Source organism: Arvicanthis niloticus, chromosome 2, assembly GCF_011762505.2.
Source record: "Arvicanthis niloticus isolate mArvNil1 chromosome 2, mArvNil1.pat.X, whole genome shotgun sequence".
NCBI lineage: Eukaryota > Metazoa > Chordata > Mammalia > Rodentia > Muridae > Arvicanthis > Arvicanthis niloticus.
Window position 1 is genome coordinate 124075104 of NC_047659.1, and position 19807 is coordinate 124094910.

Consider the following 19807-nt stretch of genomic DNA (forward strand, 5'->3'; position numbering starts at 1 on the left):
CTTTTGCCATTTTGTTTTGGGAGGGATGGTGTCCCCAGAGATCGTTGCTTGGATATCATTGCCAAGGAAGGAGCCACTTGGCTGGCACTAGATGCAAGGCTGTCAAGAAGGTGAAAGGTTTTTACCCAGTCTGTTGCTACCCTGGGGCAAATTGGAGTCGATCTAATTGAGAATAAAGAGAGCTCGACAATTGTGTGGGCACCTGAGGAATTCGGATGACTTCTAGAATTTTCAAAATATTGAAAGCATATTTGTCATAGACTTGGCATCAGACACGTCAGAATGTCACATAGTTCATGAAAGGAGAGGTGGAGATGGCAATACAGTTCACAAGAGTTTATGACACCTGCCTCTCCATTTGACTGTCCCACGTCAGACTGCTAAGCTAGATGCAAATTCTGTTAATGTCTCATCTAGAGCCTTTGGAGTTAGCTCTTCTAGCTGACAAAGCCTCTCTCATTAGAGGGACATGTACATGAGTTACGTCTGTAGCATCACACCCGTACTCAGAAAAATCAGTTATATCAGAGTATTTTTTTTTTTTTTAACAAATTAACATTGAACTTGAGAGTCTGGGTCCTAAGTCAATAATAATAAATAGTCAAGACCAGCCATGTCCCCAGGGAGCGAGAGGACTCTAGGGAAGTTTGTTGGGGAGTGGCTCTAAAGGTGGTCCCTGGGCTAGTACTCTCTGAGATGGCACAGAGAGTAATGTATTTGGGCCACAGCATCTGCCAGGTCAGAGATCCTGGTAGAGGTGCCTCTCAAATTTTTCTTTTCTTTTTCTTTTCTTTTTATGGAGCCTCATGTAGTTCAGGCTAGCTGCAAACTCACCATGTAGCTAAAGATGATCTCTCTCTCTCTCTCTCTCTCTCTCTCTCAACTTTTTTTTAAAGACTTATTTACTCTATATGTGTGTGTGAATATTTGCTTGTGTGTGTGTGTGTGCATACTGTACTATGTGTATGCCCAGTGCTCTGGAGGTCAGAAAGAGGCACTGGACCCCCTGCAGTCAGAGTTGTGGGCACTTGTGGACTGAGTGGGTACTGGTAATTGCACCTGGCTCTTCTGCAAGAGCAGCAAAGATGCTCCTAATGACTCCAATGGTTGAGCCGTCACTCCAGCCCCTGCTGATCGTGATCTTGGGCTCCAGACCTTCCTGCCTTTTCCTCCCAAGTGCTGGGATCACAGGTGGGCACCACTGCCCTCAGCTAGCAATGTCCACTTGTTCTGAGAGTCACGACATGATTCCGTGTGACATTAAAAAGGCACAGTGTCATCCCTTTGCTGTATTTCTTGGGTAATTTTTATGGATACTTTCAAGCTTCACAAAGCCTAAGAGAGAATAACTGGACAAAAGAGGAAAGCCCTGTAATCACAGCGAAGCCAGGGACTGAGCTAAGGAGTGAGTTCAAAGCCAGCCTGGGCAAATTTAGTGAACTAAAAGGAGGGCTAAGAGATAAACTCAATGGTAGCCTGCTTGCCCAGCAGTTGGGAGGCTCTGGTTTCATCTGCAGTTGGTAGGTTGTCCACAACACTGTGTGTATATAGCCTCATCCTCGGTCACAGGGCAGTGGCAGCAGTAGAGGCGACCCCACCTTTCCACCTTTCTCACCTTCCAGTGTCTCCCCTCAAGGTGTACAAGTGCGTGGTCAAAAGCTGTGCCCAGATGTTCCCCAAGCTGGACACCTTTCTGGAGCACATCAGAAGCCACCAGGAGGAGCTGAGCTATCGCTGCCATCTCTGTAGCAAGGACTTCCCCTCACTGTATGACCTGGGCGTACACCAGTACTCCCACAGCCTCCTGCCGCAGCACAGCCCCAAGAAGGACAGCACCGTGTACAAGTATGTACCCATGCCACCAGCCATGCTGGATTAGAGGGCGGGAAGTCCTGGGCCCAGACTGCTCAGGTTAAATGACACATCTCGAGGGGAGTCAGAGGCTGAAAGCCGGGGTCCTGCCTGGAGTGTTTCAGTGTTGGTACAAATAGAAAAAATGATACTGACTCTTCTTAGACCATTCTGTGTTTGCCAGTCATTTACCAAAGAACAGTGTAACTAGGGGCCAGAAAGATGGCTCAGTGAGTAAAAGTGCTTGCTACCAAGCTTCACGACCTAGGTTTGATCCCCAACACAAATGAGGGAAAGAACTCACTTTCACAAAGTTGTCCTCTCATCCCCTCTGCCAAGTACACACACACACACACACACACACACACACACACACAAAATAAATAAATAAATAAATAAATAACTACAAATGAGAAGGGAAAAAATGTTTAGGGCCGGAGAGATAGTTCAGTGAGTAAGGGTATTTGCAGAAGACCTGGGTTCAGTTCCCAGTGCCTACGTGGTGGTTCAGAGCCGCCTTTAACAGAAGAGGGATCTGGCGCCCTCTTCTGGTCTCTGTGGGCTCCTGCAGGCACAAGGTGCCTATAAACTCAGGCCGGCATACACAGACAACAGTCTTGAAAACTGGTGTTCTGACTTGAAATGAGATTGCCATGTAGATCTTCAACTCTTAGTTCCTGGTACTGTCAGGCTTGTCTTCACTCCTCCCTACGTTTTCTGGGCCTCCTTTATAGAAGATGCATTCTGCAGACACACACGTCACAATTTTGCCCTTTGGGTATTTCCTGCCCATTTGCTGGCTGCTGGTTAGAAGCGGGTGTTTTGCGAACAGTCCTGAGTCTGTGGGAAAAGGTGGGGACAGGTATCTGTCTGGACTCTTAGTAAGTAAAAGAAGACTCTATCAAGCATGGTACTTGGAACACAGTAGGTGCTCAGTAAGAGATTGTTACAGTCCTTTCTGCTGAATTGTTCAGCTGTGCGCAGGAACCCAAAGTGACAACAACTTAAAGACTTGCCTCTTTTTTGTTTGTTTGTTTGTTTTCCGAGACAGGGTTTCTCTGTGTAGCCCTGGCTGTCCTGGAACTCACTCTGTAGACCAGGCTGGCCTCGAACTCAGAAATCCACCTGCCTCTGCCTCCCAAGTGCTGGGATTCAAGGCGTGCGCCACCACGCCCGGTGATTTGCCTCTTTTGATCTGTAGATTAAGCTTTTGTGGTGGCTTTGGCAGTTGGTCACTGTGTGTCCTCAGAGTTAACTCAACTTGGCCTACCTATGGAATGAATGTCCCCAAGCCACTGAAGTGACTCTCACACCTGCCACTCACAGCATTTGGTTCTTTGTATTTTGTTTTTTGGTTTTTCTTCTTCTTTTTTTGTTGTTTGAGTCAGGGTGTTGCTGCGTAGCCCTGACTGGCTGGAGCATGGCTAGCCTTAATTCACAGCAACCCTCAAAGTTTCCCAAGTGCTGGATCTTATTACACCTAGGATCCCCCCTGCCGCCCTCCCCCACCCCTTGTCTCTCTCTCTCTCTCTCTTTTTTTTTTTTTTCTCCTTTTGAAAATATGATTTATTGCCTGATGTCACAGCACATAGCCCCAGCATTTGGGAACTGGAGGCAGGAATTCAAGGCCTCATTGACATAGAAGTTTGAAAACAACTCAAAAAAAATTATTGATAGTATTTTCTCCCTTGTTACAAAAAGGCATTCTTGTTAAGTACAAAGAAAGGATTTTTTTTTTTTTTTTTTGGTTTTTTCGAGACAGGGTTTCTCTATATAGCCTTGGCTGTCCTGGAACTCACTTGGTAGACCAGGCTGGCCTCGAACTCAGAAATCCGCCTGTCTCTGCCTCCCAAGTGCTGGGATTAAAGGCGTGCGCCACCACCGCCCGGCTTTTTTTTTTTTTTTTTTTTTTTTTTAAGAATGTAGTCAAGGCCGGGCAGTGGTGGCGCACGCCTTTAATCCCAGCACTTGGGAGGCAGAGGCAGGTGGATTTCTGAGTTCGAGGCCGCCTGGTCTACAGAGTTCCAGGGCAGCCAGGACTACACAGAGAAACCCTGTCTCAAAACAAACAAACAAACAAACAAACAAACAAAAAAGAATGTAGTCAAGGACAGATAACCTGAATGCCTGCTCTTCCTGTCTCTCACCCGAGCTACTGGGATAATAGGTATGGCCTATTTCCCTGAGATTTTTATTTCTTTAAATTTTTTAAAATGTTGTTGTTTATCCATGGAAACATGAAGAAGGCATTGAGTCCCCTGAAACTAGAGATACAAAAAGTTGGGAGCTGCCATTGATTGTGGGTGCTAGGAATTGAACCCAGGTCCTCTGGGAGAGCAGCCAGTGTTCTTAATCACTGGGCCCTGGTTTTTATTTTTAAAGGTGTCATCTGGCTTCTCTGGGAGATAAGGGACTTCAGGAGTGAGGATGAGGCAGGGAAGCCAGAGAGGCTCCTGCACAATCTCATCCGCTCAGCTGCCGGTGGAGAGTGTCAGAGAAGCGTAGACACACTGAGAATGAATGGCACTTGGAATTTTGCCTCCTGAAGTTGGTTTTGGGGAACACGGGGAACTTGCTAGAGCTCTCCTCTCCTTTCCCACTTAGGTGTGTCAAGTGTGTCAACAAATACTCCACTCCCGAGGCCTTGGAGCACCACGTACAGACGGCCACTCATAGCTTCCCCTGCCCACACTGCCAGAAGGTAGGTGTCACAGCCTTTCCCTCAGAGAAGGCCCTAAGAGGGACAGTGAGCTGACTTAGTCTAGCATGTCACCAGGCAGTAAAGAAGTCTTCACAGAGGCATTGGCACCTGACTTGGGTCTTAAAGGATGAATAGGAGTTTATACTCCCCCAAAAAAGTCCCTTGGAAGAATAGCCTGGGTGGTAACACGGAGGGTGTTTGCTTTGACTTGGACTGGGCTCACAAGTGCTTAGAGAGCGAGTGTCTGGAGGGTTAGGGCTGACACTCTGGCCTCCAGCTGCCATGGACAGATAGGATAATGTTTCCAAGAAGCTAGAAACCAGGGTCCCAAAACTTGTCGGTGGAAATTGGGGGAGGGGTCCTTGAGCTGATCTACCAAGGTCTTCCTCTAGGTCTTCCCTTGTGAACGCTACCTTCGGCGTCACTTGCCCACCCACGGCAGTGGGGGCCGGTTCAGGTGCCAGATCTGTAAGAAGTTCTTCCGTAAGGAGCACTACCTCAAGCTGCACGCCCACATCCACTCAGGTGGGTCCCGCCCACCCCTCTGTCGATTTTCCATCCTACTGGCTCTTCTCTGAATCCCTCTTCCTGCTCTCCACACTGATTGCCACTCACCTGTTCTCACCTGTGAACACCCGGTTCCCACCTCCTCACCTGCAGACACGGGGTTCCCAACACCTTACCTGTGGACACGGGGTTCCCACCTCCTCACCTGTGAACACCGGGTTCCCACCTCCTCACCTGTGGACACGGGTTCCCACCACCTTGCCTGTGGGCATGGGGTTCCCACCTCCTCGACTGTGGACACGGGTTCCCACCACCTTGCCTGTGGGCACGGGTTCCCACCTCCTCACCTGTGGACACGGGTTCCCACCACCTTGAGATTATTGGTGAACCCCAGAGGCAAGTGAGGGACTTTGGCTCTGCCCTCTGGGTGCCAGCCTTGCTGGATTACCTCATGGGTATACGGTGACCATCCTCTGGCAAATTCCTACCCCCTCTCCTAGGTTTCCAGCTTGAGGTATAGTAAAATGTTTTTTTAATCATTAAACTTTCTTGGGGGAAGGAGAGACATACCAAACACAGACAAAGCTAACCTTGCATTCCTGATCTTCCTGCCTCTAACTGGTGCTAGGATTATGGGTCTGTGCCACAGGATTCAGTTGTTGTTGTTTAGTGTGTGTGTGTGTGTGTGTGTGTGTGTGTGTGTGTGTGTGTACATGGGCTCGCTGTGTGCACCAGGCCGGCTTTTACCCTTCTGTGCCTGGCGATTCTCCTGCCTCCACCTCTCTTCTCCCTTTAGCAGTACAGGATTATAGATGTGGCCCTCCCGCCTTTATGGGAGTTCTGGAGAGTTGGACGTGGGCTCTCACACTTGTGTAGCAAACATTTATCCATGGAGCCATGCCGATCCTAGAATTAAATTCTATCTTTAAAATAAGTACTGGCTGGGTGTGGTGTACACCTGTAGTCCTGGCTACTCTGGAGGCTGAGATGGGAGGACCCAGGGGTTTGAGATAAGCCTGGGCAATAAAGTGAGTCTCTCTTTCAACACAGTACCCAGACAAAAACAAATCCCTGCAAGCTAGGACCTGCAGGTCATATAAAGTACTCCCAACTCCCTCCCCAGTAACTGCAGTTACTGTCTATATTGGGTAACTATAGTTGAACAGATTCGGAAAAAAATTATTTATATATCTGTGTTTGTGTGAGTGTATGTCATGTGCATGCAGTACCTGATGAGATCAGAAGAGGGCGCTACAAGCAGTTGTGAGCTGCCCAACAGTGGTGTGGAACTTTCCTGGCGAGCATCAAGCCTTAAGTTCCATGGTGACATATTACTGTAATCCTAGCACTTGGAAAGGCTGAGGCAGGAGGATTGGGCACTCCAATCCAGCATGGCTACACAGTGAAAACTTGTCTCAAAACCCAAACAAAACCCCTCCAAATTTGTTTGTGCCAAGTCAGGAAGAATAAGAAAAGCCAGTTGGGGGTGGAGCTCGGTCCTAAATTCAGCTTCCTCCTCATGGGACCCATGTGGTGTTCCCATGTCTCTATAGGTGAGAAGCCCTACAAATGCTCAGTGTGTGAGTCTGCATTCAACCGCAAAGACAAGCTGAAGAGACATATGCTGATCCACGAGCCCTTCAAGAAGTACAAGTGTCCCTTCTCGTAAGTAGGGGTGCCTTATTTGTGGAGCTGGGGTTAGATTACTTTAGAGGAGTCAATATGGAGGGCTGGACTGAGGGCTGTTCTTCACGTGTCTTGTTCGGGCCCTGCCTACCTCACTCCCCACCCTGCTTAGCCTTTTGATTGACAAAGGCTGGTGCAGGGACCGGTGAGAGGACTCTTGCTTCTTCACTGGAGTAACGGATGGCTTTGGGTTCCAGGATGCACACAGGCTGCAGTAAGGAGTTCAACCGGCAGGACAAGCTGAAAGCCCACATCCTCTCCCACGCTGGTAAGAGGCTTAGGGACTGGATAAGATGATTCTGAGTTAGAACCACCAGAAGGAAAAGCGGACACCTGTGTGAGACATATTGTGGGTTTCTACTCATTCGATCCTGAGAGCTAGAAGCCAGATCTGTGTTGGGGACTTGGGGTAGCAGAGGTGAGTGAGATGCAACCCCAGTCCCAGAGGAAGTACTTGGAGAATAGGCTGCTGAACTGGACTGTGTGCAGTGACACAGAGGTCTGTGTTGGTGCCATCCAAGACATGGCCAGTGGGTAGCCGGGAAGGCAGGACAGAGATCTCCAAGTCACCTTCCCAGGGGAAACAAAGTATTTATCAGCACCACATCCTCTGCCCATTCCCATGGCCATATCCTCTGTCCACGCCCACCATTATCCATTGTCCATCCCCACCTGCACATCCTCAGCCCACTCCCACTCACATCCACTGTCCATACCTACACCCACTGTCCACACCCTCTCACATCTACTGTCCACGCCCACTCATATCCACAGTCCATGTCCACTCACATCCACTGTCCATCCCCACACTCATATCCACTGTCCACCCCCACTCACATTCACTGCCATGCCCACTCATATCCACTGTCCACGCCCACATCCACTGTCCACCCTCACCCCACTGTCCACCCCCACACCCACTGTCCATGCTCACTCACATCCACTGTTCACACCCACATCCACTGTTCATGCCCACTCACATCCACTGTCCACATCCACTCACATCCACTGTCCATGCCCACATCCACTGTCCACACCCACTCACATCCACTGTCCATGCCCACATCCACTGTCCACACCCACTCACATCCACTGTCCACACCCACACCCACTGTCCATGCTCACTCACGTCCACTGTTCACATCCACTGTCTACACCCACTCACATCCACTGTCCATGCTCACTCACGTCCACTGTTCACACCCACATCCACTGTCTACACCCACTTACATCCACTGTCCACACCCACCTCCATATCCACGGTAAGTCAGTGTAGCATCCTCCCCATAGAAACAACCAAAATTGTCTCCAAAAGTTCCCTTGGAGATGAAGTTGTGCCTGTTAAAAGCTTGAAAATGGGAGAGTAAACTGGGAGTGTGGCTCAGTGGGTACAGCACTTGCCGAGCATCCATAGAGCCCATGGTTTGATCCCAGCAACACATAGACTGAGCATGGTAGCAAACAACTGTCGTTCCAGCGCTTGGAGGATGGCAGCAAGAAGATCAGGAGTGCAGGTTCTAAGCCAGCCTGGAGCCAAGTGGCAAGCAGAGGCAGTCACAGTTCTGAGTCTTAGGCCAGCCTGCTCTACAGAGTTCCAGGATAGCCAGGGTTATGAGAGAGTGGAACCCTGGCTCAAACAAAGCAAAAAAGCCATCTTTAGCTACATGACACCTCCCCCTCCTTTTTAAATGGGACATGGGGGAGAGTAGATCAAGGCCTTTGACAGCTTGACTTTGAACCTTGGTGCTCCCAGCTCCCTGCTGGGTAGGTCTCAGGCAAGTGGCTGCCCCTTTTTGAACCCCAGCCCCAGGAGGCTGAAGGCTAAAGGTATTTACAGGAGGAGCCTGGCCCAGCAGGTTGAGTGTGGGGATCTGGGAAGGGCTCCACAGAGCTTAGGCCTGAAGAGAGAGATTAGGAAATCTTTCTGGAAGAGAGAACAGCGGTACAGTCCCCTTGGATAAGGAAAGATCGGAGGGAGGGAGGGGCCTACGACAGGGCAAAGGGTTGGGGAGGAGCTCAGCACACTGCACCGGCTCAGAGCCCTCAGAGCAGGGTTTAGGCATCAAGCCTTCTACTCTTTTGTGCCTTACAAAAGATGTCTCTCTCTCTCCCACTGGTGATGCTCTGAGGGGCACAGGTGAGGCGTGCAGATGGCTGTGCCTGGTCATCCAGGTGAGAGGTGGTGTGACCTGCACAGTTCCCCAAGGCTTAGGGGTTTAGCCGATTACTTCAGACACGGGTACAGCAAGTACAAAGACCCAGGGGCAGGGAGCCTCACAGTGGTGGAGTGAGTGGCAGGGAAAAGATGAGAAGTAGCAATGGGGTCAGCTGAGGACCAACCCACAGATGCTTATAGGGCCTGAGCCTGCAGTCATTCCCCGGTGTGGTGCAACAGGTGCAGGGGGAGGAGTCACGCCACTCTCTGATGGCTTAAGCCTCTCCCTGATGGCTCCTCATTTCCCAGGCCTGAAGCTCCACAAGTGTGGGCTGTGCAGCAAGTCCTTCAGCCGCCGAGCCCACCTGGCAGAGCACCAACGCGCGCACACGGGCAACTACAAGTTCCGCTGCGCAGGCTGTGCCAAGGGTTTCTCTCGACACAAATACCTCAAGGATCACCGCTGCCGCCTGGGCCCTACAAAGGACAAGGACCTGCAAACCCGGCGGCCTCCCCGGAGGAGGGCAACAGCGCGTGGTGGCGTCAGCATCACCAGCGTGCACAAGGAGGAGAACCCCATGCCGGACCCGCTGGGGCTGGAGGAGCTGAAGGCCGCAGGGCCCTCTCCTGAGGCTGCCCCTGGCAAGCCACCCTTTGAGCAGGACGCTGTGTTATCCATTGTGGTGGGTGGGGACCCGGAGCTGGTGGTGCCTGGACACACAGAAGGTCTGGGCTCCAACCTGGCACTTGCCGAGCTCCAGGCTGGGACCGAGGGAGGGTGTGCCATGCTCGCTGTCCCAGTTTACATCCAGGCCTCAGAGTAACCAGGCTGGACCTCCTAGAGGTGTGTGTGTTGGGGGTGGGGGAGGGTGCATTGGCACAATCCCTTTTGGAAGTTACTGTATCAACCTTGTCCCACCGCTGTCCTCCTATGCCCCGCGATTATCTGGGGGAAGCCTGCAGTACTCAGAAGGTCTGAGGCAGGCACTGTAGCTCCAGGGCATAGCAGTGGCAAGAAAGATGGCCAGAACATGAAGTGCCCACGGCCTGGCTGACGGAGGCTGGTACTTCGGCATCCTCCAAGAGAAGGTAATCCCACCCACCTATCGAGGTTCCCTGGGTGGCCTCAGGTTTTGCTGCTCATTAGGAAACTAGCTGGATGTGGCTGGAGTCTTTGTGTGTTAAACCCTTCCTGATGAGGGAATCCCCAGAGGACTGTCTGAGGTAAGTATGTAAGGGGCACTTAGCCTGGGGCTTAGACTGTAGCTACCTGCCAGCCCTTGCTTTGGATTCACCAGTGTGACCTGAGCAAGGCACGTCACCTCTCTGTGCTCCATGTTCCTCACCTGTGCAACAGGACTTCCTATAGCACTACCTCCTAGAGTGTCCTGAGGACATAGTATGCTAAAATGTGCAAACGGCTGGCCTGGCCACAGTACCCATGGCCCGGAAAGTACTCAATAAAATCTCAGTAAATGTTTTTACCAATGACACGTGTCCAAACCGCTCGGGCCTGAGCCTCAGAAGTTCCTACCACTCCCTCTAAAGCTACAGGCTAAGATGCCTTGTAATCCTCGTGCTGACCAAGGAGAATCAGCAGGCTTGCTCTGATCAGTCGTAACTCCAGCAGTCTGCAGCACTCAGGAAGCTGAGGCAGGAGGATTTTGAGTTTCAGGTCAGCCTGGGTAACAGGCTGCTGACACCCTCTTTCCCATGGGTGCAGGCCTGGAGCTCCCCAGGTGCTTATCACATAGCATAGCAAATGGCCTGGGGAAGAGGTTTATACTTGAGGGTGGAACTTTAGACTCCTGGGCCTTCCCCACATGCTGTGGATTCTCTAGATAGAAGTCCCTCTTCCCATGGCCCTGCTACCTCCAGTGGTCCCCTCCAGCCCAGCTGGTCCAGGTGAGAGGCAAGCCAGGCCATGAGAGGCAAGAGGAGAAAGGGTCCTAAATTCGTGTTTCCCCGTTTCTCTTTACAGCCATCTTCTGGGCCACTTTGTTTCCGTTATAGGAGAAACTGAGGCCCAGAAGGACCAGGGCAGGGCACAGTAGAGTTGACTATTTGATGGCTGAGTTTCCTAGAAGCCTGTCAAGATCCTCAGACCTCTGTGTTAAGTCCTAAGTCTGGAGCTTGAAGCCATGCCTGACTTCCCACGTGCTTGGGGGGTGGGGGGTAAGGGGGTTGTAAGAGGGACAAAGTCAATGTGTCCCTGTTTGCAAAAGAGCCAGAGGAGTGGTGGGGACAGGAATTCTTGAAGGAGAGGACATTTGAGCCTTTGGTTTACTTGGCTGGCTGGCTGGCTGGCTGGATAGATGGATGGATGGAGGGCTGACTTTCTGAGACAAGGCTCCACTCTGTATCTCAGGCTAGCCTGGAACTAACTATATAGCCCAGCCTGGCTTCAAACTCCTGAAAGTCATCTTGTCAAAACCTCCCAAGTGTGAGATTGAGGAGGCAGGTATGAAGTCTGGGGCTTGGCCCAGGGTGACTAAACATTGTGGAAGATGACATGGCTGGTTCTTTAAGCCTTCATGAGATGACACGACTAAGCGGCTCATGTCACGTAGTCTCAGTCTGTCAGGTGAGTGCTGTTGCTTTCCTGAGTGTGCAGCTGAGGAAACAGAGGCACAGAAAGGCAGAGCTCTTTGGCCAAGCTCACAGAGCCAGTAAGTTGCACATCCGGAGTCAGCCGGCATGGCCTGTCTGCACACGCTCCGAGCCGTGCTGTGCTACTGAAGTATGGGTTGGTGGTGAGTGAAAGAGGACCTTGGGTCTTAAGGAATTTGTCTTTCATTCTCTACATACCAAGGAGTCATAGGAGGCAGAAAACCTGGCTTTAGACTGAAGCTTGGACATGTTAACACCTCCGTATCCACACACCACTAGAGTTCTGTTCCCACTGGATGTGCACTCTCCAGTGTACATTTGCTGGCAATCGTGGGAAGTCACATACTTGGCCATAAGCTTGGTGTTGTTCCAAGCACTCAAGTTAGGAACTGCTTCTAATCCAGTTTTGCGGTTGAGATAAGGGCAATGGGGGTATCAAGGGTTATCAGGCCAAAACCATGTGGCAGACAGTGGCAGAGGCAGGTCACAGAATAAGGCAATAGGACTGGGGGGGTGGGGCTGGACAGCGTTGGAGTCTGACTGGCACGCATACTCCTAGGCTAGCCAATAGGAGACTGAGCTCTGGAGAAAGAAAAGTCGTTCTTCAAGCATCACAGAGAATTGATGTCAGGGGATCCAACACGGCTTGGAAGAGTCCCAGGTTGCTGGACAGTGTAGCGTCAAGAGGCTGAGCATCCAGGTCCCACCCTAATCCAGAAAGACCACAGACTGGCATCAGACTGGGGGCTGTGTTTGAATCCTGGCTCTGCCCCTTCTGGACTGTGGAGAATGCTTCTGAATCTCAGCTTCCCCAGTTAATGGAAAGAACAGTGTCCTACTTGATGGGGTTGATGCCATAAATCAGGGGAATAACATAGGTAAGCTGGAGAGCACAAATTGGCAAGTGGTGGGATGAATCCAGTTAACAAACAGACATTCACCATGTTAGAGAAAAAAGACAGAAGATATGGCTAGTGGTAGACCATTTGTCTCACATGTTGAGAACCGCACTACCCCACGTTTGAGGGCCAAAATGTCGTGGACCACTCTGTCAGTGTTGGAACCCGTACTGCCAAAGGCCTTGGGGGCTAAATTGTTAGAGCCCGCACTGCCCCAAGCTGCTCCAGTCTGCAGATCGGGGTTCAGCAAGAGAAAGAAAGTGAGGACGTGAAGAATGGAGACCAGACAGAGTGTGATTCAATCCTGTTTATTCTTCAGTCTCTCTTCTTCTCTCCAAGTCTCTTGTTCCTAGTCCAACTCCCAAGTCTGGAGTTCCTAGTCCCTAGAGCCTCCAAGTCTCAAGCCCTGGGTTTCGGCACCAAGTCTTAATCCCAGTTGTCTAGTCCAAGTATCTAGTTCCTAGTTGCCTGTCTTGAGTCTACTCGAAATACTTTCTTCTGTCTGCGTTTTGCCTTTTATAAGTCTCACTTCTTAAGTCACGCCTTTAAGTCACGCCTTTTGTTTGTTTGTTTGTTTTTTTCGAGACAGGGTTTCTCTGTGTAGCCCTGGCTGTCCTGGAACTCACTCTGTAGACCAGGCTGGCCTCGAACTCAGAAATCCACCTGCCTCTGCTTCCCAAGTGCTGGGATTAAATAAGTCTTATCTCTAAATCACACCTTTAAGTCTCACACACCCAAGGGTAGATTCTGAGTATCTAAAACAAGCTGTTATCAGAGTGTGCTCAGCTGTTGTAGGCCGTTGTAAACAAGTCTCTTGTCAGGGTATATGGCTCAAGATGGCTATAAGGATGATAGCCGCCTTCTGTCGGCTCCCCACATAGGGTCCCAGGTTCAATCCTTACCACTGCCAAAGAAAGGTAAATAAATTAGTAAATACTCACCCAGGGATGGTGCCTAGCTATAATACTAGCACTCTGGAGCCTGAGGCAGGAAGATCGCAAATTTGAGGTTAACCTTGGGCTACTGAGTAATACTACTCCAATCTGAGCTATATAGCAAGACCGTGTTCCGGACAGGCTTGATGTGGATGCTTTTGTTTGTTTGTTTTTCGAAACAGGGTTTCTCTGTGTAGCCCTGGCTGTCCTGGAGCTGGTGCTAAAGACAGAGCTGTCAAACTCATAGACATCTGTTTTTCAAGTGCTGGGATTAAAAGAACGTGCCACCACCGTCCTGCAACGGCATATGCTTTAATCCTAGCATTCAACCAGCCTAAAGCCAGCCAGGGCTATATAGGCAGACATAGTTTTTTAAAACAAAACAAAACAACAACAACAAAAAACCAAACCTACAAGTATTACTAGTATCCTGGTGTGGTAGCTCATACCTTTAATTTTAGCACTTGGGAGGCAGAGGCAAGTGAATCTTTGTGAGTTCGAGGCCAGCCCGATCTACATAGTGAGTCCAGCCAGTGCTATATTTGTGAGCATCTGCCTCAAAGAAGAAAGGAGGAAGAGGAGGAGGAAGAAAAAGAGGAGGAAGAGAGGGGAAAGAAAGGAAGGGAAGGAGGAAGGACTGGGAGTGCTTACTTAACAAATGAAGCTCCGGATCCAATCCCCAGTACCACATTAAACCAAGTGGTGGCGCACACGTGTAATCCCAATGTGGGTAGTGAAGGTTTGAGTACATTGAGATGGAGGCCAGCCTGGGATACACGAGACCCCGTCTCCAAATAATAAATGTCAAAATTATGAAATTAGAATAAACTACAAATAAAACAAAAATGATGGTAAAAATGTACTACAATGGGCAAACACGATGCCAGGAAAGAGGCAAGGGTTCATTTTAGCGCGACCACAGCAGGATACCGGAGGCTAGAGCAATGCTGCAGGAAAAAGATGCATAAGGGGCTGTGAGGGGACTCAGCACCTGCCATGTGGTAAAAGGAGGGAACCACCTCCTGACAACCACACATTTGCAGTCCTCATGCATGCGCACACACGTAAGTAAATGTGAACCGAGAAAGAAATGCTCCAAGGCTAGAAAGGGTAATGTAATCCCGAAACAATGAGACGGATACATACATTCTGTTCTTCAGTAGAGATTTAAAATGCAGTTTTCGACAGGTGGTGGTGATGGACACCTTTAATTCCAGCACTTGGCGGGGTAGAGGCAGGCTCCGATCTAGACTGGCCTGGCTACACAGAGAAGCCCTGTCTCAGAAAAACAACCAAGCAAACAAACAAGACAAAAAGAAAGACAAAATAAATTTTAAATGTGGGCATTTCACTTAGAAATCTGGGTTTCTAGGGTATCGGGATTGGGTTATCTGACAGTGGCGGCATGTACCTGAACACATGGTATGTAAATGCAAATGACCCTTGACCCTGCTATTCCCTGCTGTGTCCCTGGCATTCCAATGGAATGTTAGCTGTGATTTACTATATAGAAGTATTTTTACTATATTACTATATTACTATATTTTACTATTTTACTGTGATTTACTATATAGAAGTACTATATAGAAGGTCTCAAAAGGGACAGAATTTTTTAAAAAAAGGGGGGGGGGATGTGAAGGGGATCCAGAAAGAGCAGTCGGAGCCCCTCTGGCCACAATGTCTCCTTTGGTAGCCTTCTCCATTGATAACTAACTGAGAAAACTACTTACAGCTGTATCTCTGGAGGCATTTCCTCAACTGAGACTCCTCCCTCTCTGATGGCTTGAGCTTGTGTCAAGTCTGGTAAGCTATTTCTCTCCCCTGTGCAATGAGCCAATTCAAGCTAGATTATATTATATTATAATAAGTTCAGGTTTATTGGGAAGCTGCTCTTGGGTGGGTTCACCTGCTCAAGAACCATCGAAGTCGTCATGGAAAGGAGAGAGGAGGGGGTAGGAGTAAGAGAGAGAATGTGTGCACAGAGAGAGATGATAAGGAAAAGAGAGTTGGAGAAGACCAAAATGTCTGGATTATGTAGGAAGGAGCCTCTGGGGCAAGGGCAGTCCAGCCCCTGGGATGGAAAGTTCATGGTTGGGAGAAGGGTATGCCAGGTAGGGTCTGGGGAATGCTGGGAGAACCTGGAGGTCAAGTGTGCTTTGGTATGTGAAATATGCACCTCTGCACCTTGTGCTGGGGCCTGAAACCAAGCCAGGCCAATGGACAAAGCCAGCCTGCACTACCGCTTTAGCAGAGAACTTCAGTTTGCTCTCAGCAGCTACATCTATCACAACTAATTCCAGTTCTAGGAGCTTGCAGAACTAGTTCCAGTTCTAGGGGCTCTAACACCCTCTTGTGGTGTCTGTGAACACCAGACACACACACACACACACATGGTTCACATACGCACATTCTGACACTCATACACATAAAATCTTTTTAAATATAAACCTTTTGTTATTTTAAGACAGGGTCTTTCTGCATAGCTCTGGTTTTCCTAGATCTCACTATGTAGATCAGGCTGGCCTCAAACTTACACTACTATGCCAGTTGTTCTGGCTAAGAACAAGCATGTGTAGGAGGTCTCCTCTGTTAGCATTCCTTCTAGGCTCTGCCCACCTGGCAACAGCCAGATTGGCCTGGCTTACTATAAAGGGGTTGTTTGGTCCCTCCTTGCTCTCTCTGACCCTTCTCTCTCCCTGACCCCTTTCTCCCTCTCTCCCCTTCCCCCACCCCTCCATGTGTTCCTGGCCTGCTTCTCCTCTTCTCTCTCTCTCTCTCTCTCTCTCTCTCTCTCTCTCTCTCTCTCTCTGACTTTCTCTGCCTCTACTTCCTCTCAACTCCCCTTCCCATGTCCCTAAATAAACTCTATTCTACTCTATACCCCTTTACCTCAGTAATGCCTCAGCATGGGCCTGCCAAGGCACCCCTCCCACCTCTCCATGCGCTACAAAACATATCCTGGCTCCCTCCCACCCCCAGACAGGGTTTCTCTGTATAGCCCTGGCTGTCCTGGAACTCACTCTGTAGACCAGGCTGGCCTTGAACTCAGAAATCTACCTGCCTCTGCCTCCCAAGCGTTGGGATTAAAGGCGTGCGCCACCACTGCCCAGCCTGGCTTCTTTTTATAAAACAACATCCTCCATCAATCCCAGTCAAAGACTTTTGCTCATAGACATATCTACAGTGCCTAGAACTGCCCAAGAATCCTTCAGTCAATAACTGTGGAATGAACAACACACTTTAAAAGAACAAGACCCAAGCTGCCTGTCGTCTGCTCTTACCACAGGACAGCTAAGAGACTTTCCCCAGGTAGACTGTGCTATGTGGGCTTAGACATCGGCTGAGAAAGGAAACTTCAATTACCTAAAAGTGGAGCAGAGATTGTCTGGGAAAATGACTGAAGCAATAGCTTACAAGTTCCAGTTCACAGACCAGGTCTGGGTGGCCTAGGAGAACAGGTCGGGCCAGTTTTGCCTGCCCCAGGGAAGGAGGAGTGAAGGCCTCCAATATGGGTGCTCCCAACCCCCCACAGCTTCAAGCTTGCTCTTGTTCTCAGGGCCTTAAGAGGTTCATAGAGGAGGGCAGGGTCTGCACTCAGAGTTAAGGGTCTGACATTCTCTGGGGGTGTTTGGGGTACGTTTAAAGGCTCAAACCCTTAAGTTGTCTTACAGGCAACTGAAGCTTTTGTCCTTTGTCCAGTCACAGAGACTGTGCTGTGCCTGAGAAGGAAGGGGGTCTCTTCCAAAATCTCACTGGGCCCAGATTGTTGTTACCTCTGTCCTTTCTTTAACCCTAGCTTTTGCAGATAAGTCAGAAACACAATGATCTGTATGATCCTTTGTGGAGATAAAAAATGAACACGGTAAATACATCAGTTGTGTGGTTTGTTGTAAAGAAGAACAGAATAAAAAGGGGAGTGTGTGGAGGGAGGTGCCTGGAGTGGGAGGGGGAAAGGCAGGGAGATCATCCAGTCAGCCAGGGAAGGTGTGTGTGTGTGTGTGTGTGTGTGTGTGTGTGTCTGTCTGAGAGAGAGAGAGAGAGAGAGAGAGAGAGAGAGAGAGAGAGAGAGAGAGAGAGAGAGCGCCTGAGTCTCTAGTGCAGCCTAGAGAGATATATACCATATATAGAAAAAGGTTTGTTTATATATTTGTGTCTATGTGCCTGTGGAGGACCGGAGAGGGCCTCATATCCCTAGGAACTGCAATTACCACTGGTTGTAACCCTCTGTTCACATGGTGAACATGGGTGTTGGGAACTGAACTCTTTTGCAAGAACAGCAGATGTTCTAACCTCTGAGCCATCTCTCCAGCCCCTTTTAGGAGTTCTTGCTTCACTGGGGATTCAGTCCAGGACCTTGGGCATGTTAGACAATGAGCCTTCCACTGAGCCACACCCCAACCTCAAAAGCGGTCTGGTTTTGAGATGGGGTCTCATGCAGCCCAAGCTGGCCTTGAACTTGATATGGACAAGAGTAGGTTTGAAAACCTGATCTTCCTGCCTTGGCCTCCTGAGTGCTGGGATTAGAGATATACATCACTCTACTCAGTTTTTGTTTCGAATTTCTTTTTGAGCCTTCCTTGGTTACCGTGTACAGAATGGCAGGGAGTAAGGATGGAGAGAGGACAGCCTGTGGGGAGGGGCATCAAGTTCCTGTGGTACCTTAACAATTGACAACAAACAGAGTGGCTTCAGCAATGTAACATTTTTGGAGGTCAGAAGCTCATAATACATCTTGTTAAAGTCAAGGCTGCGTTAATACCAGGGACTTTAGGGGAGGAAAATCTATCCATTGCTTTTCTGTCTTAAAGCAAAAATTGCATTTTATTTATGTGTGTGGGTATGGACTCAGGTCCTCTGGCTTCGCCACAAATGACTTTACCTACTGAGCCAGCACATCAATTAATTCCTTTTTTTTTTTTTTTTTTTTTTTTTACAAGAAAGGAGGGTTTCTCTGTGTAGCCATGGCTGTCCTGGAACTCACTCTGTAGACCAGGCTATCCTTGAACTCACAGAAATCTGCCTGCTCCTGCCTCCTGAGTGCTGAGATTAAAGACGTGTCACCACCACCTGAGTTTTTCTGGATTCTTAAAGTCAGCATTTCTTGGCTTGACCTGGCTTCATCTTCAAAGTCAGGAGGAGCGTCCTGCATTCCGATCCTCCCTGTAATCACACCGTGTCTAACTGGATAATCCGGAATACCACTCCTCTCAAAACCTTTAGAGAACATTCTGGAGATAGGTATCTTTAGAAAGTTATTGTGGGACACACTTTAAGGGCCAAGCAAGAGGTGATAGTGACCCGGTGTGCAGTGACAGCAGTGAAGAGTGTGACAAGCGGTGGGGATGGATCTGGATTACTTTAGGGGCTGAGCCCATAGAAGGTTCTAAGGGGTTGAATATGGGCCTTTCCTCCCATCCTCTGTAGTGGGGAGCGGATGGGTGTCTCTAGGCAAAGGCCATCTAATGAAGCCTGTGGGCCCATCCACTGTGCTGTCACGTGGTTTACAGAGACTCAGTTGAACCCACCATTGCTTCAAGAAGAGGTCCCCTCCAGCACATATCTTCCTCTCACCCCTCAGGTTCTGCTGGGTCGGGTCTGTCTTATCCCCATCCCAGCTCTCCAGAAGACTCCAGAGTCTGAGGCAGACAGAGGATATGTTTGAGGCTAGCCAGGGCTATATAAGAAGACCTTGTCTTGGGCTGGAGAGATGGCTCAGTGGTTAAGAGAACTGTCTGCTCTTCCAGGGGTCCTGAGTTCAATTCCCAGCAACCATATGGTAGCTCACAACCATCTGTAATGGGATCTGATGCCCTCTTCTGGTGTGTCTGAAGACAGCTGAAGTGTACTGATATACATAAAATAAATAAATCTGAAGAGGAAGAGGAGGAAGAGGAAGAAGATCTTGTCTTTCAACAAAATCGAAATTGGCATAGGTTCTCCTAAAAGTGTTTATGAGTGATTTTTTTTTTCCTGATGACTAATGTCTAGCCTAAGCTGACCTGGAACTCACTCTGTGGTCTAGGTAGGACTCAAACCCCTGGAAGTTCTCTTATCACAGCCTGTCAAGATCTGAGATTACAGGCAAGAATTGCCAAGCCCTGTTTAAAATTCACATCTTCGTTTGGGTGCCCACAGCCTGCCGGGCACTCACCCTTTATATTTCTCACTCACAAATGTTTTTAAGAGGACCTGTGTGACAATTTCAAATTTACAGCTTTGGAAACTAAGAGGAAGTAACTGTCCAAATGAATATTCGAGGCTCATTTTGAAGCTTTGCTGTTAAATTCCACTGTCAAGGTGGTTAGTCTATTTTAGGTTTCAGAAGGCCTCTTAGGTGAATAAAGAGAATGGCAGCTCATCCAAGTAGACAGAACCGTCTGGGGCTGGTAAAGTAAGCTAGTTAGGCAGCCAGCTTCCTGGGCTTGATTTGATTCACTTACATATAAACCAGGAACAGCATAGA

General features: G+C 49.2%; 1 protein-coding gene across 1 annotated transcript in view; it reads left to right on the forward strand.

The window, feature by feature from the left end:
* The window catches only part of Znf341 (zinc finger protein 341), a 35235-nt gene extending 24846 nt beyond the window's left edge, over positions 1 to 10389 (forward strand). The window contains exons 10-15 of the mRNA XM_034493757.2: positions 1637 to 1845; positions 4456 to 4552; positions 4945 to 5077; positions 6613 to 6724; positions 6943 to 7013; positions 9210 to 10389. Of these exons, the coding sequence (XP_034349648.1) occupies positions 1637 to 1845; positions 4456 to 4552; positions 4945 to 5077; positions 6613 to 6724; positions 6943 to 7013; positions 9210 to 9724 (1137 nt within the window). The 3' untranslated portion in view covers positions 9725 to 10389. The remainder of the gene's footprint in view (positions 1 to 1636; positions 1846 to 4455; positions 4553 to 4944; positions 5078 to 6612; positions 6725 to 6942; positions 7014 to 9209) is intronic.
* The last annotated feature ends 9418 nt before the right edge of the window (positions 10390 to 19807 follow it).